Below are 20,079 nucleotides of genomic sequence, written 5' to 3' on the forward strand. Positions count from 1 at the left end.
CCTACACTCCATTTAACTAGATCACAATTTTAGAAAGAATTGTCACAATAATCAAAATGAAGAAGCACAACCCCCACCAATCCACACTGAAATCAATTTGCTGACTTTTGCTAACCCTAGAACACGGGGGAAGAGGGATGTGGTACTTGCGGGAGGTAGCCTAGGGGGAAGGAGGTGAAGGGGGGAGAGGTGAGGAATCACCTCTGGGATAATGGCAGGCTGCCATAGGAGGGCGCCAACATCGAGGAGGTGGCGGGCGGTGGCGCATCAAGGAGGAGGCGGCGCGTCGAGGAGGAGGCGGCGCGTCGATGAGGAGGCGGCGCCTTCTTGCTCGGTCTCTTGCTTCCTCGAGCCCTTCCTTGAAGACGGCCATGGGGGGCAGGGCAGCAGTGGCGGCGCAGTGGGTCGGGGCGGTGGCGGAGCAGCAGGTCGAGGGCTCGGGGGATTGGGGATTGGGCTCGGCCGGGGAGGAGGCGCCGCTCGGGGGGAAAGGGATAGAGGGGGGAAAGTTAGTAACGGCGCACTGTGGGAGTAGTGCACCATTACTAGTTAAACTAGTAATGGCGCACCACACCCACGGTGCGCCATTACTAGTTTTGAAAAAAAATGAATTTTTTTTTTGAAAAAACTTAGTAATGGCGCACTGTCTACTTGATGCGCCATTAGTATGTTCGGAAAAATGAAAAAAAAATTGTTACTAGTGGCGCACAATGTATCCGGTGCGCCATTAGTGTCTTCCAAACAAAAGGTGCACCTACACATGGTGCGCCACTGCTATATTGTAGTGGCGCACCACATGCCAGGTGCGCCATTAGTATCCATTTCATCTATAGCCCTTTTCCTAGTAGTGGTATCCCTTTAGTATGTTGAGGCTATGTTCAGCCAGCGCGTGTGGGATTCCTATCATATCCGACGGGTGCCAGGCGAAGATGTCCCAGTTTTTGCGCAAGAACGCGCACAATGCGGCGTCGACCGTCGGGTCCAGCTATGCCCCAATAGAAGTTGTTTTCTTGGGATCCGTCGGGTGGATTTGAAATTTGACTATTTCTCCAGCTAGCTTGAAAGAGGTGGATTTAAGCCTTTTATCAAGAATTACATCGTCGCTACCCACTGTGGAACGCAGAGCGGTGAGTTCCTTGGTCGCCAGCGATTCGGATAGTGCCTTAAGGGCCAGGGATGCGGTTTTATTTTCGGCATGGAGTACTATGTCCAGATCACTGGAAACAGTGATTACACCATTGGGCCCAAGCATTTTGAGCTTCATATACCCGTAATGAGTTATAGCTTGAAAGCGTGTGAATGCATCTCGTCCTAATAGGGCATGATATCCGCTGTTGAAAGGAACCACCTGGAAGATTATATCTTCAGACCTATAGTTTTCTGGTGTGCCGAATACCACATCTAGTTTAATTTTCCCCGAGCATCTTGCTTCCTGCTGGGGATGGTTCCCCTAAAGGATGTATTACTCTATTCATTGCGACTCCTGTCCATTTGCATTTTTTAGCGTGTCCTCATAGATGAGGTTCAACCTGCTGCCACCATCCATTAGCACTTTGGTGAGCCGAAAACCGTCCACGGTTGGGTTTAGGACCGAAGCGGGTGGTGCCCGGACTAAGCGGGACCTTGTTTCGTCCTCGGCATTGAAAGTGATCGCCGTATCGTTTTAAGGGTTTATTCCTACTATTTGGCAGACTTCGGCGAGGTCGTGGAGCGCCCTTTTGCACCGATTATTTGATGAGAAGGTCTTGAAGAGCGTGAATACCTTGAAATCGGTGTCCTTAGAGGAGTACTTCTCTAGAGTATTGTTGGTGAGGATACCCTCGGCACTCTTGTCCACCTGCCGGAGTATCCAACATGCCCGTAGGCTGTGTGTTGGTTTGGTATTCGGCGTCATGTGTATTTGACAGGGCCTATCGAGCCATTCCTCGAAGACAGTTCTTTGTCCCGTAAAGGGCTTGGGTTTCTTGTCCACGGGATGATGATCAAGTGCCCCGCAAGGGTGCATCCTTTTTAACTACCCAGGAGATGGCTTAAAGGCATGCGGTTCCCAACGGGTTGTCTAACTTTTCCAGGCGTTTTCCATTGCGTAGTACTTCTGTACTATGTGCGCCAAATCTGCAAAGTGCAGTATGCGATGGTGATTGAGGGCATTAAGGATTTCCTCGTCCGTGCAGTTGTTGCGAAATACTGAAATTGTGTCGTCGTTGTTGGTGGTGTCAAAAGGAGACGGGGGATGCAACATTTACCCAGGTTCAGGCCCTCTCTATGGAGGTAGTACCCTACGTCCTGCTTGATTGATCTTGATGAATATGAGTATTACAAGAGTTGATCTACCATGAGATCATAATGGCCGAACCCTAAAGGTCTAACCTTTATGAGTATGATAATGTATATATACTTTCCGGACTAACCCCTCTGGTTTATATAGACACTGGGGGGATCTAGGTTTTACATAGAGTCGGTTACATAAGAAGGAATCTTCATAGTTGGTCGCCAAGCTTTCCTTCCACGCAAAGGAGAATCCAATTCGGACACGGGTAGAGTATTCAGCCTTCATGTGTTCACAGCCCATCAGTCCGTCCCAATAGATAACAGGTCAGACACCCGAGGACCCTTTAGTCCAGGACTCCCTCAGTAGCCCCTGAACTTCAATGACAAGGAGTCCGGCGCGCAGATTGTCTTCGGCATTGCAAGGCGGGTTCCCTTTTATCCGAACTTCAAGATGGTCTTCGGATGCAATGATAATATCCAGACCTGTCACGCACACACCATACATAACCGTAGAGAGAATATATTTTTACACGAGTCTAATCTGCTAATGACCTCACGTCTGTCCAGTCATAATTTCAAACCGTTTTTTGTCTGTCATCCACGTTTCGAGACACGATTTCCATTGGCACGTCTTGTCGAAGCAGAGATCGTGCCCCCTTATTATGGGATTCTCATCAATACGGGCATGGGTAACCCAACCATGCCGTTGATACGGCCCTTGGGAATAGGCGAATCTTAAGGCGAGTGAGGAGGCGTTCAGTATTCACTGCCTTTATAAGGGGATAAGGATCCTTATTACTCTCTCACGCCTTCTCTCTGTCTCCGCCTTTCCAATCTCGAGCTCGAGCGCCCAAGTTCTCATCTCGTTTCCACTCAAGCAACCATGTCTGGATCCGGGGTTCAGGGAAATTGGATGGTATCCTCTGTCAAGGAGGAGGACATTACTGAGCTCCGGCCAGTCGGATATTTGGCGAAGGAGATCGCTCATCGCTTGCTGACCGAGGGACAAGTTGTCCCCACGCCGGAGCCCACCGAGATGGTAGTGTTCCTCCCCCATTTCTTCCGCGGGCTAGGGTTTCCACTCCACCCTTTCGTCCGCGGGCTAATGTATTATTACGTGATAGATTTCCATGATATGTCCCTGAATTCCTTCCTCAACATCTCGGAGTTTATCATCATGTGCGAGGCCTTCCTCCGCATCCAACCCCACTTTGGGTTGTGGCTCAAAGTCTTTAATGTGAAGCCGAAGGTGGTGGACGGCCAGCACACGGAGTGCGGAGGAGCTATGGTGAGCAAGTTGTCCAACGTCTCCTGGCCTAAAGGCACTTTTGTGGACACAGTAAAGGAGTGGCAGAAGGAGTGGTTCTACATCACAGAACCTCGCGGCACCACCTGGGCCGCAGCTGCCGAATTCAGCTCCGACGCTCCCATTCGACTCTCCTCCTGGGTCGAGAAGAGTCCGGACTGGGGTTCCCCTGATTAGGTGATAGCGATACAGACGCGCATTCAGAGCATGTCAACCAAGAAAGTCAATCTCGTTGATGTGATCCAGGTGATGTTGGTTTACCGAATCCTTCCGTGCCAGCGCCAAAGCCGTCCTTTGTGGGAGTTCAACCCGAAGAAGCATCAGACCCTGGTGAGGCTCTTCGAGACTACGCATGAAGGCGCATGGAAGTTGCTCTTTAAGGGCAACGAGAAACCACTGGATATGGATTCAGACCGTGGTCACGATTGTAAACACGTCGCCGACGAGGTATGCTATTTTTTGATGTATCCCCAACATAATCGTTTCAAGGATGATGTCTGAGGTTATCATTGCATTTCTAGGACTAGATGGAGAGGTCGAAGCGGATCCAGTGTACGGCTCCGCTGCCTAAAGAACCGGTCATCCCACGTCTAGCAAAGATGCTGGTGCCGGCGCCTTATAAGGCGTCGGTGAAGAAGGCCAAGAAGAAGGCCAAGGGGGCCAAGAGTGTCCCCCGTTGCAATGGGCACTTCGGACGTGACGTCCGAAGACGACGAAGCTCATTCATTTGTCCCTAAGGACAATGGCGAGGAAGAGGAGGAGGAGGAAAACAACCTTCCCCCTGAGGAGAGGAAGAAGAAGAGGGCGGCTTCAGCACATCCGGAGGTTGAAACACCCAAGAAGGGGAAGAGCATCCCAGCGGTCAACACCGCATGAGACATTGATAGATGTCCGGAGAGACGCCCCATACTAAGCCCCAGGCCGCATCGTAACTGACACGGTTCGCTCATGCGCACATCCGGCCCTTTCTCTTAATTATCTTGACATAGTTAATTATGCTATTGCAGTCCGGCCCGCGACCTTATCTAGCGATCCTCATCTGGAGGTTCGTTGGCTCCGTCGGGGATGGCGAGCATGTCGCCACCGCTCCGAACTGGGGAGGAGCCCAGGACGCTGTCTGGGAGGCGCCACAAGGCGAGACCTCCACTGCCAGACATATGGGGGGACCGACCCCCATGGATATTGGCGAAGACGGCCGCATCCAGTTCGGCCCTCAACCGAATATGATTCCAGAGGCCCATATGGCTCTAGAGTCGGGCGAGCAGCCCCCTTTGAAGGAGGGGGATGCGCCGCTTCCACCGGTGGCCCTTGTCCATCCAGGGGCGCCGGATAACCTGATGGAGGCGCTTCGAAGCGCCTCTGTTATGGATGAGCACCGTGTCCTTATAGGTGCGGTGATTGGGAAGATTCAGTCCGTCAAGTGTGGATAGAATGAAGCCTGCAGCAGCCTATTGACAGGTTTCGAGGTAATAAAGTGAAAAACCCCATGTAGCCAGTAGCCCCTGAGACACTGTCCGGTGTTCGGCAAGAAGAACCGGACAGAGGATCAATCTTCTGTTGTAGGAGACTAACGTAATATGTATGAATAAGCAGGCGTCGCTATTGGCCGCGGCCTCCAATGCTGCCAAAGTCTCTAAGATGAGGCAGAGGCTGGAGCAGATAGAGAACGAGCTCGGCGAGGTTAAGGTTTGGCTCCCGGAGAAGCAATGTGAGTGACGGCTTGCTGTGTGATTAGAAAGGATAGGCGTTGTATATTGACCGCTATGTCGTAATATGTGCAGGAGCCGCGACCGAGGTCGGGGCTCTGAAGAAGGCCCTTGGCGAGGCCGAGGAGAAGGCTGTCCAGCAGCAAGCCGCCCGTAAGAAGTCCAATGCCCTGGTCAAAGAAATCCAACATGAGCTCCAGGATGCCGTCAAGAAATGCGAAGCCTTGGAGCATGATGCGTCAGTTTAAGGGACCAAACTGACCGAGGCTCATCAGAGCACGGAGACCGCACGGAATTATGCCCAGGCTGCCCTCCAGGAGAGCCAAGAGGCCAAGAAGATCACAGCGGGTAAGGCATTTAAGATGCAAAGTAAATATGTGGAGAAGCAGTACTTTTTACTAACCCGGGTTCGGAGTTCCCCATGAGCTTTTGCGGATTTACCATGTAGTGTATCAGATGCCACAGAGTTCTATCGAGCCGAAGGGGGGGTTTCTACGGAGAGGCTATTCTGGTCGTAGTATGCAGCGCCAGAGCATCCTGTGTCCTTCACCGATCAGCTGAAATAGCTTGTGGAGCTGCATCGGGTGGCCGAACTAGCCATGAAGGAATCATAATCCGGCTATGGCCAGCCGAAGCTATGCCAAGCAGTACTTCAGACTTCTGAGGCGGATGGTGAACGCCTGTCCTCGGCTGGACGTCGTCAAGCATTCGGCCTGTATTGAAGGTGCACGCATGGCCTTCGCCCATTGCAAGATGTGATGGGTGAAGATGGACGCCGTCAAGGTGACCAGAGGGCCACCGGAGGGCAAGGAACACCACACACACGAACGGTACTTTGCTGATGTCCTGGAGGGGTCTCGCCTTGCGGCAGCACAATGTTTGCAGGACATTGTATTTGAATAAATGTATTCATGTTGCCTTTGCCTTGTAATGTAATGTAATTTTGTTATGCTTTGAATTGTTTCCTCCTGTGCGGCCATGTTGTATGTAATCTGAGGGTTGTCTAGTCGTCGGCTTCTGCCCTCATGTAGGTAGTACGGAGGTGTTCGAGATGGAATCTAAACATTCTAGATCCAATTGTATGGTCCTTGAAGGAGTTGTTTAGCGCAACAAACAAGGCAATCAAACTGTACGACTTAAATGCCCTCACTTAGCCATAGGAGTTTTATAATAAAGCATAGGTGCAGCCCCTGGTCCGAACCAAGGTGCTGTCAGCATCTAATCGGGAAGTGCCGATCTTTCGCATAATGCGGAAAAAATCTCCAACTATTTCTGACCCGCGAACAGCTGACCGGCTCTCGCCATATCATGACAGTCAGTATTCAACTTTCTCTACTGAGGTGCTCGTCTGGTCAAGGCCAGGCCACAATCATAGTAGTTCTCCCTTTACTACCCTAGATGATTTAGCGGAATCTACGGTAGCAAGCACAATAGCTGGGTAACCCAACTATTGACCAAAGACATGATTCGGAGCCAATGCATATAATGCTAAATTCGGGGTGCCAAACATTATCTTTCAGGATTGTTCAGACTTTTGTTTCCATATCGTGGGGCGATGGGGAGCCCCTGGAAAATATGAAACATACCAGAGTGCCCAGTTGCTAGGAAATAAGTAATGTAAAGGAAAACAGAGGGAGTATAGAGATAGGATCTGGAGCTCTTGAGCTTGGCTCATGAACTGTTTCCATTATAGTTGGATTAATGCGTTCAAGCACATTGGTACAAAATAATGAAATAAGCAACCGGCTATTTGAAATGCCATACCCGAAGGTGGACTGCGCGTGGGTCCTGAAAAACGGTTAGCCTCTAGGGCTTCCCATGTACGCATGTGCTTCGTGTCACTCCGGTGTGTTTGTCCTTTGACGGGGTCATAAATCAAGCCGTCAAGGGAGGCCCTCATAGGAGAAACCTGAAACAAGGGAAAAGGACATAGTAAAGTTATATGTGTGTCCGAGATCGGTCTAGCCGAACCGTGGATCCCAGGATAGCTTGTGCCTCCGTCGATGCCCATGGAATTTTGAGTGCGTAGTTATGGACGCGTGGTATGAATGCCACTACCTCATCGGGATTGGGGCGAAGGCCAAATTGCTAACCAAGCTCTTGACAAGCCGTGCTGTCTTGTTGTGGTATAGTCCGGACCCTCTTAATGATGTCCAGGGGCTCGGCAGCCAGGCTATAATGATGCTTGAGAAGGCTGCTTTGTACCTCTGCTGCTAGGGCAGCGGTGTGCTCCTCTGTCCGGAGGGAGCATTCTGTGTTTCTGTTTACTGTTATGACGCCGCGCGGACCAGGCATCTTCAGCTTGAGATAAGCATAGTGTGGCACCGCGTTGAATCTAGCAAACGCGGTTCATCCGAGTAGTGCGTGGTAGCCGTTGCGGAAGGGGACTATAGCAAAGATCAACTCCTCCCTTTGGAAGTTGTCCGGGGAACCGAAGACCACCTCCAGCATGATTGAGCCCGTGCAGCGGGCCTCAATGCCTGGTATGACTCCTTTAAAGGTAGTCTTTGTGGGTTTGATTAGTGAGGGATTAATGCCCATCTTCTGCACTGTATCCTGATAGAGTAGGTTGAGGCTGCTACCACCTTCCATTAGGACTCGTGTTAGGTGAAATCCGTCAATGATTGGGTCAAGGACCAGTGCGGCTGAACTGCCATGCCGGATACTAGTTGGGTGATCTCGACGATCGAAGGTGATCGGGAATGACGACCACGGATTCAATTTTGGGGCGACTGGCTCTACCGTGTAGACGTCCTGAAGTGCTCGCTTGCATTCCCTTTTGGGGATGTGTGTAGCGTATATCATGTTCACCATTTTGACTTGGGGGGGAATTTATTCTGCCCTCCCATATTCGGCTGCCGGGGCTCTTTGTCCAAGTCCTTACTTTGTGATCCCTTTTCTTTGCTTTCGATATTTAACTTGCCAGTCTGTTTGAAAACCCAACAGTCTCTGTTGGTGTGATTGGCTTATTTATCTGGGGTACCATGTATGTGGCACGGACGATCGAGTAAGCAATCCAGGCCGGATGGTCCCTCACTGTTCTTTCTGTAGGGCTTCTTTCGCTGGCCGAACTTGGAGCCGCTGAATCCGGCGTTAATGGAGGTGTCATCGGTGTTGTCGCCATTGCTTCTATGTCTGTGTCTGTTGCACCGGAGCTTGCCTGAGAGGTTCTTGGCCTCGGAGGGGCCTGCCTCACTGGCTGTGTTTTTTCTACGAGCCAGCCAGCTGTCCTCACCCGCGCAAAAGCGGGTCATGAGTGCCGTAAGGGCTACCATGGACTTCGGATTTTCTTGGCCAAGGTGGCGTGCTAGCCATTCGTCATGGATGTTGTGTTTAAAGGCCGCTCCGGCTTCGGCATGCGGACAGTCAATGATCTGGTTCTTTTTGGTTAGGAACCTAGTCCATAATTTTCTGGCTGATTCTCCAGGTTGTTGAACTATGTGGCTTAAGTTATCGGCATCTTGTGGCCGGACATATGTACCTTGGAAGTTGTCAAGGAAGGCGTCTTCCAAGTCCTCCCAACTACCGATGGAATTCTCGGGCAGGCTATTCAGCTAGTGTCTAGCTGGCCCTTTGAGTTTCAGTGGGAGGTATTTGATGGTGTGGAGGTCGTCTCCATGGTCCATGTGGATGTGGAGAATAAAGTCCTCAATCCATACTGCAGGATCGGTTGTTCCGTCGTATGATTCAATATTGACGGGCTTGAACCCCTCGGTGAATTCGTGATCCAGCACCACATCTGTGAAGCAGAGAGGGTGTGCGGAGCCTCTATATCTGGCCGCATCACGACGCATCTCTGATGGAGTCCGTCTGCAGTCATCGGCCCAGATGTGACTAGGTTTGTCACACCCGAATAGGTAGCCATCATCCCGAGTCGGGAAGCGTCCTCGCGATCCGTAAATTTATCTGGTTTTTTCTGCTCTACTATCCAGCTCCTGCCGAAGGTCGTATCTATGGTCCCGAGCTGTTTTGTTCCTGTTTTTGCAAGGTGGTGGGGTGGGCTGTTGTTTGGCCTGAGAAGTCGTTTTATCCCTACCGCGGGGTGGTCGGTCCGCCGCACTATCCTGACCGCATGGTGGTCAGTCCGCATTGCGTGAGGGAGGTATGGGATCTGGTGCCTCCTCATCGAGCTGAGGTAGCAGTCTGCGCTTTGGGTAGCTATTAGCTAGGCGCTTGAGGCCATATTCTTCGGCTGCTAGGATATTTGTCCACCTATTAATGAGCAGGTCTTGATCAACTTGAAGCTGCTGCTTCTTCTTCTTCAGGCTTCTTGCAGTGGCTATTAGCTGGCGCTTGAAGCGCTCTTTCTCGAGGGGTGCCTCAGGCACGATGATGTCCTCATTGCCAAGGCCCTCATCATCCTCGGAGACTGGATGATAACTATGATCATCTAGGTCATTGGGCATGGCCTGTTTATTAGGTTTATCTTGCTTGTTGTCTTGTTCTCCTATTCGGATGCAGCCCCGACAGGGTCTTCATTGTTTCCAGTGTTATCCGGAGTACTATTTTCTCTGGTGCCAGTGTTGCCAGGCGTTTAGGGCACCGGCGCTTGGACTGTGTCTTAGAAGGTTTATTCGCAATTGGATCTCCTTTGTCATCGTCACTAGCTTTTTTAGGTGTGTCGACCATGTACACATTGTACAAAGAGGTGGCTGTCCAACGTCCAGTGAACGACACGTCTTGACCTTCCTCAATGTTGGCATTGTCATCTATACCGTCGATGTCTTCGGAACCGTAATCAAGCACGTCGGTTAGGTCATCGACAGTGGCTATGAAGTGGGTGGCGGGTGGGAAGAAAAATTTCCCATCATTAGCCTCTGGCTCGAACCGAACATGGTTTGGCTGTGAGTCCTTCTCCAAGGACAAGTTCTTTAAAGAGCCTGGCACATCACCCAAAGGTGAGTGCTGGAAGATGTCTGCGGCGCTAAATTCGAAAACTGATAATCGATCCAACTCGGTGTCCGCAGGCGTATCCGGTCCGGGACTTATAGCCGGAGATGAATCCAGAGTTCCATTGATGCAAATATTTCGGGGTGTCGAGTCCGTGTGTGGCTCCAACGCTGCGGACTCTGTGGCCTTGGATGGCATGATCTGCTCCGGTTCTAAGGCCATTGCAGCAACAGGGACCATCTCCTGGATGTGATCCGATGACAGATTTAAGTCATGTTTATTGGGGCGAGGAGGACCGATCGCTGCGGTCTCAAATACATTGAAGATCAAGTCTCCACGGATATCCATGACGTAGTTCAAGCTTCCAAATCTGACCTGGTGGCCACGGGCGTAGATATCGATCTGCTCCAGATGGCCACGCGAGTTGGTCGTAGTACGAACCCGCTGAACACGAAAATTTGTCCAGGGAGGAAGGTTTCTCCTTGGACATCGTCGTTATAGATGATTGAAGGGGCCATCGAACCTTTCGTCGACGGCACAGTGGAACTCTCAATGAAAGCACCAATGTTGGTGTCAAAACCGTTGGATCTCGGGTAGGGGGTCCCAAACTGTGCGTCTATTATCGATGGTAATAGGAGACGGGGGACACAACGTTTACCCAGGTTCAGGCCCTCTCTATGGAGGTAATACCCTATGTCCTGCTTGATTGATCTTGATGAATATGAGTTTTACAAGAGTTGATCTACCACGAGATAGTAATGGCCAAACCCTAAAGGTCTAACATGTATGACTATGGTAATGTCTATATCCTTTACGGACTAACCCCCCCGGTTTATATAGATACTGGGGGGGAGTCTAGGGTTTACATAGAGTCAGTTACATAAGAAGGAATCTTCATAGTCGATCACCAAGCTTGCCTTCCACACCAAGGAGAATCCAATCCGGACACAGGTACAATCTTCGGCCTTCATGTCTACATAGCCCACCAGTCCGGCCCAATAGATAACAGGCCGGACGCCCGAGGAGCCCATAGTCCAGGACTACCTCAGTTGCATCAGTCTTTTATCTTGTTTTTAACAAGAAGGAATCTGGCCCAAAAGAGATGGACTGTGTCGTGGGGCTGCTGCCACACATATGATAGGTCGCATATGTCCGGAGGACCGGAATTGCTTTGAGAATGTTGCTTGTTGTGCGTGGGCGGTCTTAAATTCGCACCTTGACCCATTGTGGAATCCGGAGTTCAAAGAATTTTTGAGGTTACCAGCCAGGTTCTGGAGTGTCCGGTGAATTCTCAGGCTTAATGTCTGATTTTATGTCCAGAGGGCAGGGAGTGTCCTCCCAGGAAGGGTATCCGGTTTTCTGGATTCAGAAATCGGAACGTAGTTTCTTCTCAACGTAGGAGAAGAGTTATTGTCAGCTTGTTCCTCCACAACCGCTACCTGATGGGTGATCGGTGTTGTTTTAATTTCTCTCTGGTTGGGTTTAAGCCCGATACGATCATAGTCAGTTGAGACTCCCAGGGCAGTGATGTGATCTAGCAGCTCGTTCAATGACGATAGATCTGCCGGATCCATCTTGTCGGAGTGTTTGGGGCTAATACAGAGAGGATTTTCGTGACTTGGGGGTCACTTTCGGCTTAACGGCCGAACGGGCACCCATGGTGAAGCCGCCAAGCCGAAGAGTCTGCCCTGAAACTAGGGCTCCTCCAAAAGTGATACTGTCCTTGATGACAAGGTGAGCCATTTAGCCTTTCGACAACGGCATAGTGGAAGTCTCAATGGAAGCACCAATGTCGGTGTCAAAACTGGCAGATCTCGGGTAGGGGGTCCCGAATTGTGCGTCTAAGGATCGAAGGTAACAAGAGACAGGGACAGAGTGTTTACCCAGGTTTGGGCCCTCTTGATGGAGGTAATACCCTATGTCCTGCTTGATTGACTTTGATGAGTATAGGGGTTACAAGAGTTGATCTACCACGAGATCGTAATGGCTAAACCTTAGATGTCTAGGCTGTATGATTATGATTGCCTCTATGGTCTAAACCCTCCGGTTTATATAGATACCGGAGGGGGCTAGGGTTGTACAAAGTCAGTTTACAGAGAAAGGAATCTTCATATTCGCACGCCGATCTTGCCTCCTATACCAAGGAGAGTCCCATCCGGACACGGGGGAAATTCTTCTGTCTTGTATTTGCACGGCCCATCAGTCCGGCCCATGTCACATAGCCCGGACGCCCGAGGACCCCGTAACCAAGGACTCCCTCACCGCACACTTGAGCTGGTTGGACGAGCTAAAAGTGATGGTGAACTTGTGTGGCGCCCCGAGACCGATGCGCTAGGTGTCTTCCAGTTATTCGCTGTCTTGCCATGTAATTTGCTTGTGTGTTGCATCTTGCCTTGTCATCATCTGCATTGCATCATCATGTTTTTCAAAACTTGCATTCGTCCGGGTTTCCCAGTTCTTTCCATTGCCCGTTCTAAGCCCATACACACTTGCACGCGCCCGTGGCACCTCCAAAATATTGTTTTATAAGTGGCCGGAAAATGTTCTCGGATTGGGATGAAAGTTGACGTGCGGTCTTATATTAGTGTAGGTAGGCCGCCTGCCAAGTTTCATCGCATTGGCAGTCTGTTTGATACCCCACCGGATATTTATAGCGCCAGTATAGCCGGTCTATTATCGGACGTTTTCAGTCTCCAGAAATAGTTGCCGGGCCTCTCTTTCTCTTATCTCCTTTTCTGAGCCCATCAAACCGCCCTTGCCTCCATGGCCTTTTGCCAGACCTCCTCTCCGCTCAGTTCTGAGAAACCCCTCGCGCGTGTCCAAAACTGACCCGAACCCGACCCGGGTTCCCGTTACCGATGGACCCGAATCATCCCCAAACAACTATAAAACATTTGCGTTTCTTATATAGACTTTCCTAACCTATTTTTTCTCGACCGCCCGTTTTTGATCGAAGGGTCTAGTTTAGCCCCCAACAAAAACCCACCTGCTATATATGCACCAGACCAAACTCTAGCAACAACAACAACAACAACAACAACAACAACAAAGCCTTTAGTCCCAAACAAGTTGGGGTAGGCTAGAGGTGAAACCCATAAGATCTCGCAACCAACTCATGGCTCTGGCACATGGATAGCAATCTTCCACGCACCCCTGTCCATAGCTAGCTCTTTGTCGATACTCCAATCCTTCAGGTCTGTCTTAACGGACTCCTCCCATGTCAAAATCGGTCGACCCCGCCCTCTCTTGACATTCTCCGCACGCTTTAGCCGTCCGCTATGCACTGGAGCTTCTGGAGGCCTGCGCTGAATATGCCCAAACCATCTCAAACGATGTTGGACAAGCTTCTCCTCAATTGGTGCTACCCCAACTCTATCTCGTATATCATCATTCCGGACTCGATCCTTCCTCGTGTGGCCACACATCCATCTCAACATGCGCATCTCCGCCACACCTAACTATTGAACATGTCGCCTTTTAGTCGGCCAACACTCCACGCCATACAACATTGCGGGTCGAACCGCCGTCCTGTAGAACTTGCCTTTTAGCTTTTGTGGCACTCTCTTGTCACAGAGAATGCCAGAAGCTTGGCGCCACTTCATCCATCCGGCTTTGATTCGATGGTTCACATCTTCATCAATACCCCCATCCTCCTGCAACATTGACCCCAAATACCGAAAGGTGTCCTTCCGAGGTACCACCTGGCCATCAAGGCTAACCTCCTCCTCCTTACAGCTAGTAGTACTGAAACTGCACATCATGTACTCGGTTTTAGTTCTACTAAGCCTAAACCCTTTCGATTCCAAGGTTTGTCTCCATAACTCTAACTTCCTATTTACCCCCGTCCGACTATCGTCAACTAGCACCACATCATCCGCAAAGAGCATACACCATGGGATATCTCCTTGTATACCCCTTGTGACCTCATCCATCACCAATGCAAAAAGATAAGGGCTCAAAGCTGACCCCTGATGCAGTCCTATCTTAATCGGGAAGTCATCGGTGTCGACATCACTTGTTCGAACACTTGTCACAACATTATTGTACATGTCCTTGATGAGGGTAATGTACTTTGCTGGGACTTTGTGTTTCTCCAAGGCCCACCACATGACATTCCGCGGTATCTTATCATAGGCCTTCTCCAAGTCAATGAACACCATATGCAAGTCCTTCTTATGCTCCCTATATCTCTCCATAAGTTGTCGTACCAAGAAAATGGCTTCCATGGTTGACCTCCCAGGCATGAAACCAAACTGATTTTTGGTCACGCTTGTCATTCTTCTTAAGCGGTGCTCAATGACTCTCTCCCATAGCTTCATTGTATGGCTCATCAGCTTAATTCCATGGTAATTAGTACAACTCTGAACATCCCCCTTGTTCTTGAAGATTGGTACTAATATACTCCGTCTCCATTCTTCTGGCATCTTGTTTGCCCGAAAAATGAGGTTGAAAAGCTTGGTTAGCCATACTATCGCTATGTCCCCAAGACCTTTCCACACCTCAATGGGGATACAATCAGGGCCCATCGCCTTGCCTCCTTTCATCCTTTTTAAAGCCTCCTTCACCTCAGACTCCTGGATGCGCTGCACAAAACGCATGCTGGTCTCATCAAAGGAGTCATTCAGTTCAATGGTAGAACTCTCATTCTCCCCATTGAACAGCTTGTCGAAGTACTCCCGCCATCTATGCTTAATCTCTTCGTCCTTCACCAAGAGTTGGCCTGCTCCGTCCTTGATGCATTTGACTTGGCCAATATCCCTCGTCTTCCTCTCCCGGATCTTAGCCATCTTATAGATGTCCCTTTCACCTTCCTTCGTGCCTAACCGTTGGTAGAGGTCCTCATATGCCCGACCCCTTGCTTCACCAACAGCTCGCTTTGCGGCCTTCTTCGCCATCTTGTACTTCTCTATGTTGTTTGCACTCCTATCCAGGTATAGGCGTCTGAAGCAATCTTTCTTCTCTTTAAGCGCCTTCTGGACATCATCATTCCACCACCAGGTATCCTTATCTTCGCTTCTCCTTCCCCTGGACACTCCAAACTCCTCCGAGGCCACCTTACGAATGCAAGTCACCATCTTCATCCACACATTGTCCGCATCCCCTCCTTCCTCCCAAGGGCCCTCCTTAAATACCCTCTCCTTGAACACCTGAGCTACCTCCCCCTTGAGCTTCCACCACTTAGTTCTAGCGACCTTGGCACGCTTATCCCGCTAGACACGAATCCGAAAGCGGAAGTCAGCAACCACCAGCTTATGCTGGGGTACAACACTCTCCCCAGGTATCACCTTACAGTCTAGGCACGCACGCCTATCTTCTCTTCTCGAGAGGATGAAATCAATCTGGCTAGAGTGTTGGCCACTACTAAAAGTCACCAGATGTGATTCTCTCTTTCTAAAGAGGGTGTTAGCTACAATCATGTTGTAGGCTAGAGCAAAGCTTAAGACATCTTCTCCTTCTTGATTCCTGATGCCATAGCCAAAGCCCCCATGCGCCCCTTCAAAACCTGTGTTAGATGTACCCACGTGGCCATTGAGGTCTCCTCCTATGAAGAGCTTCTCACCAATCGGTACACTCCTAACCATGTCTTCCAAGCCTTCCCAGAACTCCCTATTGGTGTTCTCATTGCGGCCTACTTGCGGGGCATATGCGCTGATAACATTGAGAACCAAGTCCTCAGCTACCAGCTTGACCAGGATAATCCGGTCCCCACGTCTCCTGACGTCTACCACTCCATACTTGAGGCTCTTGTTGATCAAGATGCCTACGCCATTTCTGTTTGCAGCCGTCCCCGTGTACCACAGCTTGAAGCCGGTATCCTCCACCTCCTTCGCCTTCTGTCCTCTCCATTTGGTTTCTTGGACGCAAAGGATATCAACACCTCTCCTCACTGCTACATCAACTAGCTCCCAAAGCTTCCCTGTCAGAGACCCTACGTTCCAGCTACCTAAGCGAATCCTCCTAGGCTCGGCTAGCTTCCTTACCCTTCGCACTCGTCGAGTCAAATGCGAAGACCCTTGCTCATTTTCCACTACATCCGGGCGCCGATGTAGCGCGCCACTAAGGATGCGACGACCCGATCCTCGCTCACTTGCCACCGTATCCGGATCAAGATACGGAGCGCCACTTGGGGGGTGACGGCCCGGCCCTTGCCCATTTTCCACCACACCCGGGTTCCGATGTGGCGCGTCGCTGAGAGGGTTACGCCCCAACGAAAATCTTTTGGGTTTCATCTCCATAAGAGTGGCTGAGTTTTTACGTTGGCTCGCCAAGCCTATCACAACCCTCCTCCTTTACCCGGGCTTGGGACCGGCTATGTTGAGACAACATAGGCGGAGTTACCAGACCAAAGTCTAGCCTAACCCTAAAATCTAGGGATTTGTTCCCTACCGCCGCCGCACTCACTCCCCACCTTAAGATCCATCCACATCCAATCAATGCATGTGTGCCCGATCCAAATCCACTCGATCTCTCCCCACCAACCCGAGGCCTCCCCTCGATCCAACCCTCCTCTACCTTCCTGTCCGTTCTGGATCGGAGCCCGAGCAGATGAGCTCCGTTCCCCATCGCGCTTTTCTCCTCCTCCCTATCTCGCCCGGTGCCCAATTTGCATCGCGTCCCAAGCCAGCTGCAAGCGGCCCCGAGCAGCCTCCCTCACGCGCGCCCCGCAGGAGCTCGATCCCGAGCGGGTCGAGATAGCCGTCCCCGTCGATGATGAGCAGCAGCAGCTCCCGCAGCTCCGGCGAGCCATGCCATTGGTGAACCCCTCAGGAACCCTCTCCTTCCTCCCTTGCTGCTACTTCTCTGAATTTGATTCCCTGCCATGTCCTTGCAGCTCCTCCGCCTCGCCCTTCTTCCTGTTCTGCTCAGATTCGGCCCATTTCTATTTTTTCCCCTGTTGATGCGGTTTTAGCTTTTATCTAGAGAATTACTGTTTTACGGTTTGGTCCCTAAATTTCATGCATATTGTAACTCACAAGCAGTGCATCTTATGTAAAAACTTTATATATGATAAATGCTTAAAATTGTGTCTAGTTTCATAATATCCAACTTTCAACCGTGTTTAAAATGTTTAAACTGTTGTTTGTTTAAATTTGCTCAAATGCTTTATTTCATAACTAAATAACCGTAACTCGGATTTTAATAAACTTTATATGTAAATGGGGTGGAAAAATGCCTAGCTTATTATGGTGTACTTACTTTGCATGTTTAACAACTCTAAAATTATGTTTAGGGCAGAACATTGCCAAATCCATAATTTGCATATGGGGATTTACCAGAATTGTTGTTTGTTGTTTTCGGCCTCATTTAAACTTGCCTAGATAGGTAGTTTTCATATGCTTCACCTCTTTCCATGTTAATCAACATTTAATATTGTTGGGTACATAAACAAGATCGCACCAAATAACTTGAACGTGGTGTTTCATCAATATGCAACGGAGTTGCATATTGAGCTCCACTTAACTTGTAGTTTTGCTTGTGCACTTTTCCTTGCCATGCCATGACTCTTTAAACCGGACATGCATCATACTTGGTTGTGCATCATGCCATGTTCATGTGATGGTTGTTTACTATGTCGTTTGCTTCCTTCCGGTGTTGCTTCTTCGGGTTAGTTCCGATAACGTCGTGTTTGTCAGGATTCGTTCGACTTCGTCCGTTTGTCTTCTTCATGGACTCGTTCTTCTTCCTTGCGGGATCTCAGGCAAGATGACCATACCCTCGAAATCACTTCTATCTTCGCTTGCTAGTTGCTTGCTCTATTGCTATGCCGTGATACCTACCACTTGCTATATCATGCCTCCCATATTGCCATGTCAAGCCTCTAACCCACCTTTCCTAGCAAACCGTTCTTTGGCTATGTTACCGCTTTGCTCAGCCCCTCTTATAGCGTTGCTAGTTGCAGGTGAAGATGAAGTTTGTTCCATGTTGGAACATGGATATGTTGGGATATCACAATATATCTCATTTTAATTTTGCATATGTATACTTGGTAAAGGGTGGAAGGCTCGGCCTTATGCCTAGTGTTTTGTTCCACACTTACCGCCCTAGTTTTTGTCATACCGGTGTTATGTTCCTTGATTTTCCGTTCCTTACACGGTTGGTTGTTATGGGGACCCCTTGACAGTTCGCTTTGAATAAAACTCCTCCAGCAAGGACCAACCTTGGTTTTACCATTTGCCTCACCACCACCTACCCTTCCCTCGGGTCAGCCAGCCCGAGGGTCATCTTTATTTTAAGCCCCCCCAGGGCAGTGCTTGTCTAAGTGTTGGTCCGAACTGAGTAACCTGCGGGGCCACCTCGGGGAAACTTGAGGTTTGGTTTTACTCGTAGGATGTCTCATCCAGTGTTGGCCTGAGAACGAGATATGTGCAGCTCCTATCGGGATGTCGGCGCATCGGGCGGTCTTGCTGGTCTTGTTTTACCATTGTCGAAATGTCTTGTAACCGGGATTCCAAGTCTGATCAGGTCTTCCTGGGAGAAGGAATATCCTTCGTTGACCATGAGAGCTTGTGACGGGCTAAGTTGGGACACCCCTGCAGGGTTTTGAACTTTTTGAAGCCATGCCCGCGGTTATGGGCAGATGGGAATTTGTTAATATCCGGTTGTAGAGAACCTGACACTTAACTTAATTAAAATGAATCGACCAGGTGTGTAGCCGTGATGGTCTCTTCTCGGCGGGGTTCGAGAAGTGAACACAGTTCTTGTGTTATGCTTGAACGTAAGTAGTTTCAGGATCACTTCTAGTTCACGACCGTGCATTGCTTCTCTTCTCGCTCTTATTTGCATAAGTTAGCCACCTTATATGCTTAGTGCTTGCTGCAACTCCACCTCACTACCTTTCCCTACCCATAAGCTTAAATAGTCTTGATCGCGAGGGTGTGAGATTGCTAACTCCCCGTGACTCATAGATTACTTCCAAAACCAAACTACTAGGCAAAAGGCTAGCAACAGCGCGGGTTTTAGGTGTATCAGTAGCGTGGGGACCGGCGCTACTAATAAGGTGCTACAGCTAACACGTAGCAGTAGCGCGTGCTCACCAGCGCTACTGCTACACAAGTGTAGCAGCAGCGCGCTTAATGGAAACTCGCTACTGCTAATAGCTATAGCGCGCTTCTCCTGTGCGCGCTACTGCTACTACCGCGCTGCTGCTAACTTTTCTCCACTCGCTACTGCTAATTTTAGTGGTTTTTTGTTTTTTGGGGCATATTTGTTTTGTATTTGCACAGGCTTTATAGAAGAATCTTTAGCACATACAAATGTCATCATGATACACATACAAATGCCTGCGAGACCACAAATGTAATCATAGCATATACATACAAATAGTCTCATCATAATCATCATCCAACAGAAAGTGGTATCTTGTCATCATCTCGAAAATAGAGATACATGCAAGTCTCGTATACTTGCAACTACAACATCATCCATCTAAACAAAGGTATACGCGAGAAGAGCTATCACTATGAGTGAGAGAGGAACTATGCAGTACATGAGGTGGCGGTTACGAGTCCTCTCTCGCGCTAGCGTGAACCTCAAGTAACTAGCTTCTCCTTCTTGTCTACTTTTGAAGCCTTTATGGCTGGCGCCCGAGAACCCATTCGCTTGCGCCTGACACTCATGCCACTCGTTGTACACCCCCGGAACCTTCCCTTTGTACATGACATAGCACTTCCATCTCGCCATCAAGAAACTAGGTACCTGTTAGAGATGCTTGTTCATGAAGAGGATGTACAATCATATATATGCAACAAAATATACTAGAGCAACACCGAAAAGAAAGGGTTAGCAACTAGATGCAACATACAGTATGCAAATTAATTAACTAGAGGTACGCAGGTCATCGTACGCAAACTAACAAAGTAGCGTTACGCAAGTTCGGCAGGGACCGTGGACATCACAAAGTTTCAT

The 20,079-nt window shown here is 49.7% G+C and overlaps 1 protein-coding gene across 1 annotated transcript in view; it reads left to right on the forward strand.

The window, feature by feature from the left end:
- Nucleotides 1-371: 371 nt before the first annotated feature.
- Nucleotides 372-20,079, forward strand: part of LOC123083822 (uncharacterized) — a 34,864-nt gene continuing 15,156 nt past the window's right edge. The window contains exon 1 of the mRNA XM_044505725.1: nt 372-508. Coding sequence (XP_044361660.1) covers nt 372-508 — 137 coding nt within the window. The remainder of the gene's footprint in view (nt 509-20,079) is intronic.

The sequence above is a fragment of the Triticum aestivum genome, chromosome 4A (genome assembly GCF_018294505.1).
Source record: "Triticum aestivum cultivar Chinese Spring chromosome 4A, IWGSC CS RefSeq v2.1, whole genome shotgun sequence".
NCBI lineage: Eukaryota > Viridiplantae > Streptophyta > Magnoliopsida > Poales > Poaceae > Triticum > Triticum aestivum.